At 56.3% G+C, this 16,357-nt stretch overlaps 1 protein-coding gene across 1 annotated transcript in view; it reads right to left on the bottom strand.

Annotated features, from left to right (window-relative positions):
- The window catches only part of WNK2 (WNK lysine deficient protein kinase 2), a 131,054-nt gene extending 114,747 nt beyond the window's left edge, over nt 1-16,307 (bottom strand). Inside the window, 3 exon segments of the mRNA XM_030293510.1 lie at nt 15,626-16,042; nt 16,045-16,094; nt 16,097-16,307. Of these exon segments, the coding sequence (XP_030149370.1) occupies nt 15,626-16,042; nt 16,045-16,094; nt 16,097-16,307 (678 nt within the window).
- Between the last annotated feature and the right edge of the window lie 50 nt (nt 16,308-16,357).

Raw genomic sequence — 16,357 nt, 5'->3', positions numbered from 1 at the left:
GTCCCCTAGGACCAAGCCCTGCTCTGCCTGCGGCCGTCCAGAGCCAGGCCTGGGGAACCTGCTCCCCTCTAGGAGCACAGGACGGCCCAATGGCCTGGGGCTCCTCAGGCTGCGGACAAACGATGACTCTGTGGTCCCCGCAGGTGGGTCACTGGTATCGCAAGGCGTAGGAGGGCAGCGTTTCCCTAAACCCAAGCAAACGGGGCCCCCAAAGCCCCCCAGTGCTGGCAGCCCTGCCCGGCCCCTGCCCCACCCCCTCTCCCCCTAGACTCTGCAATGCTTCCTCCGAGACAACCAAATACACTCTCTCGCTCAACACTCGAAGGAGAAGAAACCCTGGGAACCTGTCCAGGCAGATGTCAGGGGACTGCTGGTGGCCAGCCTGGCAAGGTGACTTCCCAGCTTGAAGGCACAGCACAGGGGCCCCAACAACAGCCAGGCTGAGGAGCTTCACCCACAGGGCACAAGAGGAGGCACCCGGATTTATCAGCCACTCCCCCCGACACCCCCCCACCCCACCGCCTGCACCCAGCCACGGGCAGGGCCGGGGCTAAGCCCACCCTGAGCTCGCCCCCCGGGGACAGGGGAGGCTGGTGGCCCCCTCGCCCCTGAGGCGGGTTCTCGCCAAAGCTGGGGCAGGTAGGGGACGCAGGCTGTCCGTGGCGAGTGATTCACCATCACTGCACACGCTAGTCAGACGCTCCAGTCATGACTTTGCAAAAATACCAAAGAACATGAAAAAGAGGAAGAAGGGCCGGTGCCCAGGTGAACACCACTGTGTCGCAGGAAGGGGCCCGGGGCAGGTTTCAGCATCACTCACATCATGACCTTCCTAGGATCTCACGTGCTGGAAGTACCCCAGCAGTGGCCTCCCTAGCTGTCCTACAGCCCCTGCCCACTACAGGGGCCCAGGGCTGGCCCACAGAGGGGGTGGAGCGAACAGGACCACCAGGCAGCCCCCACCCCAACCCCCGCAGGGCCTCTTTCTCCTGCAGGGGCAATTCATGGAGCTGGGGACCCCCCAGGGGCTCAGGAGCTCAGGAGACAGCAAGTCACCTCAAACGGGGCCGGCCGCTCGGGGATGGCAGGAGGCCTGCAGCCCTGAGCCCCAGGACTACCACGCCCACACCCCGAGGCAGCCCCCCGAGGCAGCCCCAGCGGCCTATTTCAGGCCCCGGCTCTGCCTCCAACTGCCCACTGGGAAGGGGACTAACGTGATCAGATTTGTCTTTCCAAAAGCCTAGAAGGTTCCAGCTGGAGTGTCCCTCGACTCTGAGGCCACAGATCAGACACCGTGGGGGCCGCAGAGTAGCCGCTCTGCAGAGTCCCCTCTCCATCTAGTGACACGGACCCGCCACGACCAAGAGGCCCCAGCACGTGTGCCCGCGGGCGCCAGCCTGACCTGCATCTGCGACCAGCACCAGCATCACCACCACGGCGAGTCCCAGAGACGCAGCCTGAGGCCGTGCGGAAGCCTGGAGGCCCGCAGCCCAGCGTCTGTGGGACGAAAAGGCAGTGTCTCCGGAGATTCAAAAGCAATGATAAAAGGGGCGCCCAAGGGGCTCAGTCGGTCAAGCTTCTGACTCCCGCTTTCGGCCCAGGTCATGATGTCACAGTTCATGGGATCGAGCCCCGGGTCCGGGCTCTGCACCGACAGTGCAGAGTCTACCTGGGATTCTCGGTCTCTGTCTCTCTGCCCCTCCCGGCTCGCACCTGCACACCCGTTCTCTTCCAAAATAAATAAATACGCTTAAAAAAAAAAAAAAAGACAGAGCGGAAGGATCGTCCTGGATGAAAACTGACACGACAAGCACAGGCAGCTCACGACTCCCGACCGGATCCAAACGGGAAAACCGTCAGCACTGCTGGGAAGCACAGCCCACGTGAGACACGTGGCTAACGGCATGCAAGTCAGGTGGGAGCGTGACACAGAGCCGTGGTCCTGTGGGCACACGAGCAGCGCTCAGGGCACGGTGGCCACAGGCCAGGTGAATCGTGGGCAGAACTCCAGCGATACGGCACATGCAGCGAGACGTGAACACCTGGCAGCCCAACTCTCCCAAGTTTTTCCAGAGAAAAAGTCTGTGGGAAAGCGAACGCTGGGTCGCTGGCAGAGAGGAGGCGGCTCTGATGAGGGGAGAGAGCAGTGCGGGGCTGCCGGTGGCAGGCGGGGACGCAGTCCCGCGGCAGGAGGAGCAGGCAGCCCCCCAGGTGCCCACAGCAGAGGGCGCGGTGGGCGTGGTGCCAGTGAGACAGGCCTGGGCAGAGGGCCCCACCGCACGCAGGCCCCAGCAGGGCCTGGCAGACACCAGGTAACCACGGCAGACACAGGCAGGCGCCCCTCACAGCCTGACCCCCCCCCCCCACCAACAAAACCCACCGCCCCAGCCCCAGGAACACACCAAAATCCATCCACACCAGCAGGTCTGGTCTTTCCCAGACTCCCACGCATTTCCCCAGATGCCCTTCCGGCCAGCCGTGCCCTTCCACTCTGGCCTGGGGGACCAAGGTCTTTTACTGGTGAACGGTTTCCTTCGTGGATTACAATACGAACTCCCACCTACCCGCTTGCTTCCTGCTCTCACACGTGGCTGTGACGCCTGAAGCCATGGCACCCTTTTTGCACCACGAGGCAATGGGCCTGCGGACAAGTCCGACATGGCTGAGGAGAGCAGAAAACGGGAAAGCGCCACTGTCCCTGCCGACACTGCCAAGCCACGAGGGCCCTTGCCTGGCCTACGTCTCAGACTCTGGGAATGATGACAAGTCTGCATTGCTCAGCCACACTCGGTTCGTAGCTGAGAATTCTCCAAGCTCATCCGCTCGTGAGCAACAGCCAGGAGAGCAGGGACCCTGGGCGGGAAGAGTAGACACTGGGGAGCATGGGTTCCTCCCCGCAGCATCCAGCCAGAGACAGGTGGGGATCTCAAGGGCCACGTTCCACGCCTAGCTCTCAGCACTGCCAACGGCACCACCGATGAATCAGGCGGAAGCCCCCATGGTGTTTGCCACGGGGCCAAGGCGTTCTAAGTGGACATCCACATCTCAACCAGTATTTGGCTGCCACGCCGCTCCCCAGAGCCTGTGCTGCTCCCATGAAGCAGTGGGGAAAGAAAAGAAAAGAAAAGAAGAGAAGAGAAGAGAAGAGAAGAGAAGAGAAGAGAAGAGAAGAGAAAAGGGGAGAGGAGAGGAGAGGAGAGGAGAGGAGAGGAGAGGAGAGGAGAGGAGAGGAGAGGAGAGGAGGAGGAGAAGAAGGAAGAGGAAAAAGGAAAGGAGAGGGAAGGGGAGGGGAGGGGAGGGGAAAGGAGAGGAGAGGAAAGGAAAAGGAAAGAAAGGAAAAGGAAAAGGAAAAGGAAAGGAAAGGAAAGGAAAGGGAAAAGAAAGGAAAAGAAAAGGAAAGAAGAGAGGAGAGGAGAGGAAAAGGAAAAGGAAAGGAAAAGGAAAAGAAAAGGAAAAGAAAGAAAAAAAGGAAAGGAAAGGAAAGGAAAGGAAAGGGAAAGGGAAAGGGAAAGGGAAAGGGAAAGGGAAAAGAAAAGGCCTCCTACACCCCCTTGAGAGCTTCACGACACCATGGGCATTTTAAAGGCCCTGAGAAGTACTGCAACAGCAATGCCTGCCTGACCCAGCACTCCCTATCAGGGAAGAAACCTAGGCCATGCCACCAGGCACTGCCTCACTGTGTGAGCTACCCCCTCCCCACCCCAAGCCTCCTCGTCTGTAAAAGCAGAGTCCCCAAATCTCTTTAGGTGGTTCCAAAGACCCAGTGAGCCCACAGGTGGTCTAGGAGTCCAAAAAAGTCCTTCCCGCCCACTCTCTGCATGCGGCCAGCTGACAGCCACGCTCAGATCTCTCTGCAGAGGACAACCCCAGCCAAGGCAGCCTTCTGTAGAACACTGGGGCCCGGAAGTACCAAGCCTCGCCCAGTACCCCACTCAGCCCCAGCAGCTCCTCTGCCCAAGGGTCTGGGCGGGGCTCATACCATGACATCTTCATTTCTGGAGCCACTGTGGAGAGATCTCCCTCCCGAACTCTGTGGGAAATATGCCCAGCTCATGGGGAGGCAGGCATGACAGGGACCACATGTCTGGGCCCTCCCAGCACCAACACCCCAGGACAGACACTCAGGGAGCCCATAACCCAGAGCCACCCCTCTGGGGCCTAGAACACTCGGTCCAGCCCGGCTTCCCCCACACAGCCAGCATGGCTGAGAACTTTCTAGAACAGCAAACAAAAACAGTAATGAACCCTGAAACATAGCCTCTCCTTGAAAAGACAGCATTAAAGGATTATTTATATATTTATCCATTGGGGGGGCAAGGGTGGGGAGAGAGAGACCCAAGCAGGTTCTGTGCTGATAACTCCCGCTGGGGGCTCAATCCCATGACCCTGGGATCATGACCTCAGCCGAAATCAAGAGGCAGACACTCAACCAACTGAGCCACCCAGGTGCTCCTAAAAGACCCTTTAGAAACAAGAAGATTTTAAAACCTGGGACACCCCTGTGAATGCCACTGCAGTTGTAGAGTGCACATACGTGTGGGAACGAGAGCCCAAGGAGAGCAGGCACATCACCGGAATTCGGGGCGGGGTGTTCCAGCTTCTTGAGCGTGGCCGTAACCGTGGCGTTTTTAAACTGACAGACCATTTCTTAGGTTCTAGGTTCACGGAAAGATTTAGCAGAAAGTACAGAATTCTCACCTACTCCCTTACGACCCCCGCTCAGCCTCCTCTTATTAGCTGCACTGGGCACTTGATGGTAACTGATGCGGCAGGATGGATACATTATTAACTAGAGTCTATAGTTCACGCGTCAGGGTTCATTCCTGGCAGGTTACGTTCTGTGGTCTGGACAAATGTACTAGGACACTCATCACAGGATCACACAGAGTAGTTGCACTGCCTCCAACTGCCCTGTGCTGCCCCCATTCACCCCCCAGCCAACCCCCAGGAACCACCAACTCTTTACTGGCTCCACAACTGTGCCTTTTTCCGGAACTCACAGTTGGAATCACACAGTACGGAGCCTTCTCGAACTGGCCTCTTTCACTTGGCAATACGCATTTAAGATTCGTTTCTGCCTTTCCATGACTTAATAACTCATTTCTTTCCAGCGCTGAGTAATATCCCCTTGTCTGGAGGGACACAGGGTATCTGTCCATCCCCCGCCGAAGGACATCTTGGATGATTCCAAGTTTTTGGTGAAGCTGCTGCAGACGTGGCGTGCCGGTTTTGTGTAGATATCAGCTTTTAGCTTGTTCGGGTCAACACCCTGGGTTCGCTCGGCGGATCGAATGGGAAGAGCGTGTTCAGGTTTGTAAGCAGCAGCCTTCCCACGCGGCTTCCCCGCTCTGCGTTCCCTGCAGCTGTGACCGGGCGCTCCCGCAGCTGTGCGCCCTCGCCAGCACATGTTGTTCAGTGCTCTGGATTTCGGCCCTTCTAGATGTGCAGTGGAATCTAGCTTCAATTTGCATTTTCTTGGTGACGAGTGATGTGGAGCGTGCTTCTTCGCGGTGTGTGCGTCTTCTATGGGGAGGTGTCTGTGGCCCATTTTAGTCAGGTGGTTTGTTCTCTAATTGTTGAGTTTTAGGGATTCTTGGTATGTTAAGATTTTTTTTTCATAGATTGTGCCCTTGGTTTGTATTTAAAATGTCACTGCCAAGAGTATCACCTTGATACCAAAACCAGATAAAGACACAACAAAAGGGGCGCCTGGGTGGCTCAGTCAAACATCCGGCTTCAGCTCAGGGTCATGATCTCATGGGTTGTGAGTTTGAGCCCCACGTCGGGCTCTGTGCTGACAGCTCAGAGCCTGGAGCCTGCTTCGGATTCTGTCTCTCTCTCTCTCTCTCTCTTTCTGCCCCTCCCCCACTCATGCTCTGTCTCCCTCTCTCTCTCTCTCTGAAAAATAAAAAAAATAAAATGTAAGAAAAAAAAAGACACAACAAAACAAGTGAACTACAGGCCAATATCCCTGATGGACACAGATGCAAAAATCCACCACAAAATACTAGCAAACCAAATCCAACAATACATTTTAAAAAATCATGCACCATGATCAAGTGGAATTTATTCCTGGTTTGCAAGAGTGGTTCAGTATTTGCAAAACAATGAACGTGATACATCACATCAATAAGAGAAAAGGTAAGAACCATACGATCGTCTCAACAGATGTAGAAAAAGCACCTGACAAAGTACAGCATCCATTCTTGATAAAAACTCCTAACAAGGGGCGCCTGGGTGGCTCAGGTCATGATCTCACAGTTCATGGGTTCGAACCCCCTGTCAGGCTCACTGCTGTCAGCACAGAGCCTGCTTCAGGTCCTCTGTCCCCCCCTCTCTCTGCCCATCCCATGCTCATGCTCTCTCTTTCAAAGATAAATACACATTTAAAATAAAACCCTCAACAAAGTAGGTTTAGAAGGAACACACCTCAGGGCACCTGGGTGGCTCAGTAGGTTGAGCATCTGACTGAGCATCAGGTCATAATCTCACGGTTCGTGGGTTCCAGCTCCACATCTGTGCTGATAGCTCAGAGCCCAGAACCTACTTCAGATTCTATGTCTCCCTCTCTCTGCCCTTCCCCTGCTCATGCTCTCTCTCTCTCTCTCAAAACTAAATAAACACTTTAAAAAGTTTTTTTAGGGGCGCCTGGGTGGCGCAGTCGGTTAAGCGTCCGACTTCAGCCGGGTCACGATCTCGCGGTCCGGGAGTTCGAGCCCCGCGTCAGGCTCTGGGCTGATGGCTCAGAGCCTGGAGCCTGTTTCCGATTCTGTGTCTCCCTCTCTCTCTGCCCCTCCCCCGTTCATGCTCTGTCTCTCTCTGTCCCTAAAATAAAAATAAACGTTGAAAAAAAAAAAAAATTAAAAAAAAAGTTTTTTTAAAAAAGGAACATGCCTTAACTATATATATACGTGTGTGTGTACGTATATATACATATATATATACTTATATGCATACACGTGTGTGTGTATGTGTGTATGTACATACCTTTCAAAACCCCACAGCTAACATATTCAATGGTTTAAAACAGGGAGCGCTTCCCTCTAAGGCCAGGAACAAGACACGGATGTCCACTCTCACCGCTTTTATTCAACACAGGAAGTCCTAGCCTCAGCAATCAGGCAAGAAAAAGAAATAAAACGCATCCAAACTGGTAAGAAAGAAATAAAACTTTCACTATTTGCAGGTGACATGATACTATACACAGAATTCCTAAAGACTCCACCAAAAAACTACTAGAACTGATAAACGAATTCAGTAAAGTCACAGGATACAAAATTAATACACAGAAATCGCTTACATTTCTATACACTAAGTAGCAAGAGAGAAATTAAGAAAACAATCCCATTTACAATTGCACCAAAAATAGTAAGATGCCTAGGAATAAACCTAACCAAGGAGGTGAAAGACCTGTCCTCTGAAAACTATAGAACACTGATGAAGGAAACCGAAGACATCACAAAGAACTCGAAAAACAGGACGCCCAGGTGGCTCTGTTGATCAAGCGTCCGACTTCGGCTCAAGACATGATCTCACGGCTCATGAGTTCAAGCCCTGCATCAGGCTCTCTGCTGTCAGCACTGAGCTTGCTTCAGGTCCTGTTCTCTCTCTCTCTTTCTGCCCCATCCAAGCTCATGTTTTCGGTCTCAAAAATAAATAAAAACATAAAAAATAAAAATAAAAAAAAAAAGACCTGGAAAGACAGGATGTCCGCGTGGCTCAGGTGGTTGAGCGTCTGATGCTTAACTTCAGTTCATGGTCATAGGATCAAGCCCAGTGTTGGGCTCGGCACTGAACGTGGACCTGCTTGGGATTCTCTCTCTCCCTCTCTGCCCCACGCCCACTCACGTGCACCCACTCTCTCACACACGCTCTCTCTCAAAATAAATAATAAACTTAAAGAACAAAAAAGCAATGGAAAGACATACCGTGCTTATGGACTGGAAGAACAAATATTGTTAAAATGTCTGTATTACCCAAAGCAATCTACACATTTAATTCAATCTCTACCAAGAAACCACCAGCATTTTTTTCAGAGCTAAAGAAACAATCCTAAAATTTGTATGGAACCACAAAAGACCCTAAAGAGCCAAAGCAATTTTGAAAAAGAAAAGCAAAGTATCACAATTCCAAATATTACAAAACCATAGTGATCAAAACAGTATGGTACTGGCACAAAAAACAGAGACGTAGATCAGTGGAACGGAACAGAAAACCCAGAAATAAGCCTACAATTATGTGGTCAACTAACTTTCAAGAAAGGACACAAGAACATACAATGGGAAAAGGACAATTTCTTCAAAAAATGGTGTTGGGAAAAGTGGACAGCTATACACAAAAGAATGAAACTGCACCCTTTCTTACACCACACACAAAAACAAACTCAAAATGGATTAAAGACCTACAGGTAAGACCTGGAAACACAAAAATCCTAGAAGAGAGCACAGGCAGTAAGTTCTCTGACATCAGTCATAGCAACCTTTTCCTAGACATGTCTCTGGAGAGAAGGGAAAAAAGCAAAGATAAACTATCGGGACTACATCAAAATAAAAGGCTTCTGGGACACCTAGGTGGCTCAGTCAGTTAAGTGTCCAAGTCTTGATCTCGGCTCAGGTCATGATCCCAAGGTTTTGTGAGTCTGAGTCCCACGTTCGGCTCTGTGCTGGCAGCGTGGAGCCTGCTTGGGATTCTCTCTCTTCTATGCCTCTCTGTCTCTCTCAAAATAAACACTAAAATTTTTAAAATTAAAACAAAAAGCTTCTGCAGAGCAAAGAAAACCAACAAATCTAAAAGGCAATCTACTGAATGGGAGAAGATATTTACAAATGACATATCGGATCAAGGGTTAGTATCCAAAATATGTGAAGAAGTTAGACAACTCAACACCCAAAAAACAAACAACCCAATTACAAATGGGCAGAAGACAGGAACAGCTATGTCTCCAAAGAAGACATCCAGATGGCTAACAGACACATGAAATCATCTCAACATCGCTCATCATCAGGGAAACACAAGTGAAAACCACAATAAGCTATTGCCTCACACCTGTCAGAATGGCTGAAATCAAAAACCCAGGAAACAAAAAGGTGTTGGAAAGGATGTGGAGAAAAGAGAACCCTCTTGCACTGCCGGTGGGAACGCAAACTGGTGCAGCCACTCTGGAAAACAACGTGGAGGTTCCTCAAAAAGTTAAAATTGAACTACCTCACGACCTAGCAACTACATTTGTAGGTACTTATTCAAAAATACCAGAACACTAATTCAAAGGGATACACGCACCCTACATTTACAGCAACACATTTACAGTAGCCAAGACATGGAAGGAACCCAAGTGCCAATCGAGCGATGAATAAGGAAGAAGTGGTTTATACACAATGGACTATTACTCAGCCATAAACAGGATGAAATGTTGCCATTTGCAACGGCACAGATGGAGCTAGAGAGTATTATGCTATGCAAAATAAGTCAGTCCGAGAAAGACAAATACCGTATGATTTCACACATGTGTGGAATTTAAGAAACAAACAAGCAAAGGGGGAAAAAAGCGAGACAAACCAAGAAACAGAGTCTTAACTACAGAGAACAAACTGGTGGCCACCCGAGGGGAGGCGGGGGGGGGGGGTGGGGATGGGGGAAGAAGGTTTTGGGGATTAAGGAGGGCACGTGCGATGGGCACTGGGTGATGTACGAGATGTTGAATCGCCACAGCACACACGTGAAACTAATGTTATTACACTGTATGTTACCTGCACCGGAATTAAAATAAAATGAAGTAAGATAAGTCCTTGCCAAGCCCGTGCTCGTCCAGACTCTCTGTCACCTTCCAGGAGTTTTATAGTTTTGTAGGGTGCATTTAGGTCTCCGACCCATTCTGAACTAATTTTGTGGAGTAAGGTCTACGCACATTCACTTCTTCGCATGTGGACATCCGACTGCCCCAACACCAGCTGTTGAAGAGGCGGGTCTCTGCTCCCCAGGGTTGTCTCTGCTCCCTTGTCAAAGGTCAGTTACCTGCATTCATCTGGGTCTGTTTCTGGGCTCGCGGTCCTGTTCCACTGAACTAGCTGTTCTTCTGCCAACATCGCACTGTCTTCATCCCTTTCTTTTATCCCTTTCCCAAAAAATGTGACACGTGTTTAAGGAAAGCCTACATAAATTAGAGTTAGTGAGCGAGTATTCTGGGAAATCTTAGAATCCCAGCCTCCAGGGAACAGGACTGGATTTGAAAACTATCCGAAGCGAGCACACCCGCAGCCAACCGTCAGGATGCTGACCTCCGACGGGCCGCCCTCCCCGTCCTGAGCCACCCTCCTGGGCCTCTCCACCCAAACAGCCCCTACATCCTCTGTGGCCACAGGGAGATCCTAACCTGCTTCTTAGGCACTCCAGCTGCCATGTTCACACCTCTTCCTTATCTGCCTTCGCGGCAGCCAGGAATTAAAACTGAGCACAGGCCCCTGCCGGCCCGCACCTGGGAGCCCCTGCACCACCCAGGGACACCAGCCCCTGCCCACAGACAGGCCTCCAGGCTCCTCCCCTGCCAGCCGCTCTCTTCACAATGGTTTTGTTTTTGGTTTTGTTTTTGTTTTGCAGGGGGAGCTTCACGCTGGGTGCCTGCTCTGTGCTAGAGGCCAAACACTTCTCAACAGTCCCCAAGACCCCATGAGGTCGGCTAGCTCCATGCCCACTACACAGATAGGTAAACCAAGGCTCACAAAGGCAGGTGTCGTCCCCAAGGCCTCCCCACTGGGAAACTTGTGGGCCCGGGGTCCAAACGCAGCAGGGCCCCTGCTCTGGGGCGTCTGTGTGCACTGGGCAGGGTGTCCAGCCCGGCTGTGAGGCTCCCAAACACCCTGCCCAGTGCCACAGGCAGTTTCCACCTCGCCGCTCAGCCACACGGACGCCCGGACCTCCGTAGACCAGGTCAAGTGCTGTTCCCTCAAAGAGGTGACCTGGACTTCCGTGTCATCGCCTTGGGTACCATCCAGCTTCAGCCTAGAGCTGGCCCAAGCCACAGGCCCCAAGAGAGGCCTATGACCACGCACAGGGCCGCAAGCCTGAGCCGATCTGGAAGGTGAGTGGCAGGCACAGGGCCAGCTAGGACCACAGGATGGCCTCTCCCCACACTCCCTCACCTCCTCCGTGAAGACCTGACTCTCACACCCTGATGTGGTCTGTCGGCTCACTGCGGTACCCCCAGGCTGGAACCAGGGCACACGCTAAACCCACGCCAAGTGAGCCAACGAAACGCAGCAGCCTGCCCCGCTGCACCCCTCACCTAGGACCTGGCATCTGGAACCCTCCGGAACAGCTCCCTACCCACTTTACAATTTCTTTTCCTGCCGTCACATTCTGGCTAACAGCCTGCCCGCAAAGCTTGTACACCTGAGTAAGCCCGCAGCCACGACCTGAAAGCACACTGGTAGCGGGGGAGATGCCCACAAGCCCTCCACGAATGAGAACAGGGTCCTCGTTCTGGGGCCCAAGTTCCTTGGCAATCAGGCCCTTGTCGGGCTCGGCCCCGTGCCCCAGGTCCAGGACCTCCGAGGACGCCCTGACGGACACATGCTGGGCAGCGGGAACGAGTCACGGGCACTCAGCGTGCCCACAACAGCGACCCTCAACTCAGGATGCTTACCTGTCACCACTGCGCACGCCGGCCTCGCCCACACTGCATCGCATTTTTGCACAGGAAGGAAGGGGAGGAGACCCATCTACCTGGGCCTCTCACCAGAACCGTGAGCCTTAACGCACGTGAAACACCACTCGGAAAAGCAAGCTCTGCCTTGACATCAACTGATTTCAAATTTCAGCTCTCGGACAAAACTCAGCGATAAAGACACAAAGATAAAAATAAAAACGCAGGGTGACCACCAGCCAAACTGAGTCCTACGCATCATATTCCAGCAAGCGAGCACCGTCCCCTCCACGTGTCCACTTCCCTCCCCTGCCCCACGTCACCCTGCTCGTGGACACTCCGGAAGCAGACAAGGCCATGGGTCTGAAGCTGTCAGCACCACAAGCTGGGTCCCTGGCCTGTCTGTGGGGGGCGGTGGGGCACCTCAGGCCAGGTATGCAGCTCCGTGCCTGGCACAGGTGGGGCGCCGGGGCCACAGGAGAGGCCTCTGGGCCGCAGGGATGCCAGGCAGCCCCCAGTATCCTCAGAGGACAGCAAGGAGATCAGGGCACCCACACACCCACACGTAACGAGCCACCCAGGGCCCAGGCAGGTGAGCAGCGCACAGACGTCTGGCTACAGCAGGCAAGTCAGGAACACGCAGCAACCCCACGACCACAGGAAGGGGGTGCCGGCGGTCAGACGTCATCTGGTCTTGTGGTCCCCGGCCTGGAACCCAGGCCTGCCCCTTGGGCGCCCAGCCATGTCTGGGCAATGCAGAACAGCAGGACAACTTCATGTCAGTACCCGCGGGATGTAGGAACCTGTCCCCAGCTGGCGGGGCTCGGCCGCCGAAGTAGATCTTTAGGACTCCCCCAGCCCTGGAAAGGCCCTGCCAGTGCTCCAAGCAGAGGGTCAAGGCCCAGCACCCCCATGAGGCAGGATGATCCCCACACTGGGTGTGCATCTAGACACCAGCATAGGAAACATGGTTCCAGGTAGAGACCCTGACACCCTGCAGGAGGCAGTGCCCAGCCCCACAAGAGCAGCTCCCCAAAGCCTTCTGCAGGGAGAACCCCATCTCCCCAGAAGGCAGGGGGCCATAGACAGGACAGGGCGGCATCCCAGAGGGGGTTGCAAAGGCTCTCTCCAAGCTTCTGAGAAAGTCACCAAAGGAACAGGTGACTCAGGAATGGCCACCTCCGGCCTCCAACAAGACTTCCAGATGCCAGCCAGATCTGGGCTGGCCGCGTTTTCTCTGCTCAGGGACACACACCAGCTCAGAGGCGGCAGCAGGTAAGAAGGTGCCCTGCGCCACCCAGGACAGCGTCAGTGGTCGAGACCTGCCCCCGACACTGGGAAGCCTGGGACAGGGTCTGTGCAGGAGCAGAGCTGGCCACGGCACGGACCTGCGGACGCGATGAGCCAGAGAGAGAGCAGCCGTCGTGAGTGCGTGTGCGCTTCTGCAGCTGCTGTCTCTACGTGCTCTGGGGCCAGAACGAAAGTTCATTCAAGAGAAAAGAGACAGGGAGGTAATTCTGTAAAATGGCTTCCCCCACAACTCAGCGTCAGCTCTGATCACTTGGGGAATTCAGGAGGTGACATCTCTTGTTGCCCTTTCCTGTGAGACAAACACGCGTTACTGCAAGGCTCTCTCAACACTAATTTATGGAAAGAAAGTGGGCGTCGTGGGGAGCTCACATCCCCGGAGCCAGACTCACTAGGTCTTACGTGTGGCCTCCCCCACCTCAGGCGGGGCACCCTGGGGGAAGAGTGGCAGTTCTGACAAAGGCCAGCAGGAGCAGAGGCCCCCAGCCTCGCGAAGGCAGGAGAGGGAAACAGACTTCAGAGAGGCGGTTTGGGGGCATTCCAAAGCAGCCAGCCAAGGCACTTCTGGGGGCTGAGGAAAGGGGCTCAGGGGGTGGGAGGACTCCTGCGGAGCTCCCCGTGCTGAAGGCAACACTCCCAGTGACCCACCCTCCACTGACACCCGGCAATCCCGGGGACCAGCAGAGGGTGGACACCTCCCCGTTAGGCACTAGGAAACCCCCTCCCCGGGTACAAAGCCAACATGCCACCTGTTGCCCTCCCTTGGTGCGCCGTGGTCCCAGAGGCCCAACTCAGCGCGCTGTTCCCCACGCTCACCTCCTCTGCTACGGACGCGCTCACCGGGGCTGGTGGCTTCCTCCCGTGATGCTACAATCCCCCTTACCCTCCCACCAACTACGTCTGTGTTGGCAATGAATGGTGACCTTGGGGGGTCCTCAACAATAAACGGGGTAAACGACAGCAGGTTCTCGACGGCCGTCCAGCTGCTCCAGGTCACCTGGTGCAGAACCCCCTCGGGCCTGCCCAGCAGAAGCAGCTGACCCCAGAGGCTGCCCTCTTGCCGGGAGAAGTACTGGGACAGCTGTCGGCCAACGGGGGCTCCCCGTACCCCCCTGTTCAAGAACCACCACCAGACGGATGGGAAGCCCTCTCCAGCCTCCCCACCAGCACCCAGAGTCCAGGCTGGGCAGCAGCCAGGCTCCAGGCCTGTGCTCTGCTCAGGGAGCCAGATGCAGAGTAGAGGCTCCTGAGGGTCACGTGCGCCCGCAGTGCCTCATCACTGCTGAGGCCTACCTCCGCTCCCGCCCAGCACCCTGCACAGGCCAGCCGTGGCAGAGCACCAGCGGGTGCCCACGGTGACACACGGGGTCACCGGCGAGAGGGAGAAGGTGGGAAGTCAAGAAGCAAGGCCTGGCTCTAAGCCCCGGGCTCCCCTGCCCCCTCTCCGGTCCTCCCTTTCGGATTTCCAAAACCCCGGGCCTCTCGTGCGGCAGTGACACCCAGCTCACTCCCCGTCATCCTCGGCACACCAGGGCCCCAAGACCGCAGACCACCGAGGCCACCCCTCAGCAGGGCCCAGAACCTACAGCCACGACGGAGGAGAGCTCAGTCCCTCCTGAAGGACTCCCCAGGGCGCCAGCAGCCCTGCCAGAAAGACCCCACATGTCCACTGCAAAACCAAGGGGCTGCAGGAAGGGGTGGCCTCTGGAGCTCCTTGTCTCGGGAGAAAGGCTAAGGACAGGCCGACACCCCGAAAATTCGTGGGGCTCCCACTCATGCAGGGGCCCAGAGAACAGAACGACCACATCCGGTTTCTGAGCCAAAAAAGCAGGCGGCCTGCAGTGTAGCGGGTGGCCCTGTGTCGGGCACGGAAGGCCCTCTGACTTTACAGGGTGCCAGGGTCGGCTTACACCCAGGCAGCGGCCCTCGCACAGGATGGCCGGTGCGGGACAGCTGCCCCCACCCCCAACGAGGGAGGGCCTGTAAACACCCACTCTGACAGGCACTGCTCTGGCTTCCAAGGCTGGCCCGGGGCAGCTCGGGTTACCGTTTATATAATCTCTTGGGCCGGGCGGACACAGCCAACGTGAGGGCAAGGTTATGAAAAATGCATGCCCAGAGCCTTTACATCAGAAGAAAAAAAAAAAAAAAAAAAAAAAAAGCCTTACCCGCACCTTGCGTGACTGGGTTCTAAGACCTCTCCCCCGTTCATTTTGTGAGCCAGTGGGCCCTGGGAGCTGCAGGAGGGCACTGACCACTTCCAGCCCGGGGCAGGCCGAGTCAGGCAGCCCCCAAGCATCCCCAGCTGGGACGCCTACCCCTTTAAAGACTCCGGAAGGTGCTCACTTAGGGGCAGCTCCAACACAGGGCCCCGCAGTTCCCACACGCAGCTGCTGCAAAGACGCCACCATTTAGGCCACCTGGGTGCTTCCAGCCCCGAATCGGGAGTCAGGAAAGAGCCAGACGGACAGACACACCCTCCAGCGCGGGTCCACACTGTGCCACATTTCACCGCCACACGCCGGGAGGTCTACCCTCCAGCACGCAACCTGACCCCACAGACGGTGCGCACACACAGGGGGACACACGCGGCTGCCCCCTAGGCCAGACCAACCCCGCGCACCATCAAGGCTGCTTGGACGCACTCGCCCACCGCCCACCTGCAGCCGGCGCCCTCACCTGCAGCTCGCACCAGGCCACCTCCACCCAGGTCTCCGTGTCCAGCCCCTTGTAGACCGTCTTGAATGAGCCGCGGCCCAGTTCGATGTCGAACTTGAGGAAGCGGCCGTCCAGGGAGGTGGCCACGGCCTTGAGGTCCTCGTCGTCCTCCTCCTCCTCGGGCTCTCCCCGGCGGGCGCGCCCTGGCTCGGGCCTCGCCTCCGGCGCCGCCGCGTCCTCCCGCCCCGCCGCCGCCGCCGCCGCCTCGTCCTCGCGGGGTTCTCCGGGGGGCGCGGGCGCGGGGTCCGGGCCGGGCTCCTGCGCGCCCGCGGGCTCGGGGCCGGGGTCGGCGGGGCTGCCGGGCGGCGCGACGGCGGCGGCGGCGGCGGCGGGGGCCGCAGGGGCGGCGGGGGCGGCCGCGGCGCGCTCGGGCGATGAGGGCGGCGCGTCGTGCAGAGCAGCAGCACCCGGCGCTGCAGCGGCTGCGGGGCTGCGCGCCCGGCGCCTCGGCCGCCTCCAGGCCCGGCGGCTCCTCCTGGTCCGACTCCACCACGCTGCGCCGCAGGAAGCGCTGGGGCCCGGGGCCGCGCCGCCCGCGCCCTCGGCACCTGCCGCCGGCTTCCGCCATGCCCGCGGGCCCCGCGCCGCGCCCGGCCTCCGTCAGCGCGCGGGGGCCGTCCCGGCGGCCGCCATCGCCGTCCATCTCTGCGGGCAAGGACACCCGGCCCGCGTGAGCGCCGGCCCGCCGCACCT

The sequence above is a fragment of the Lynx canadensis genome, chromosome D4 (assembly GCF_007474595.2).
Source record: "Lynx canadensis isolate LIC74 chromosome D4, mLynCan4.pri.v2, whole genome shotgun sequence".
NCBI lineage: Eukaryota > Metazoa > Chordata > Mammalia > Carnivora > Felidae > Lynx > Lynx canadensis.
This window is presented reverse-complemented; position numbering and strand designations above follow the sequence as displayed.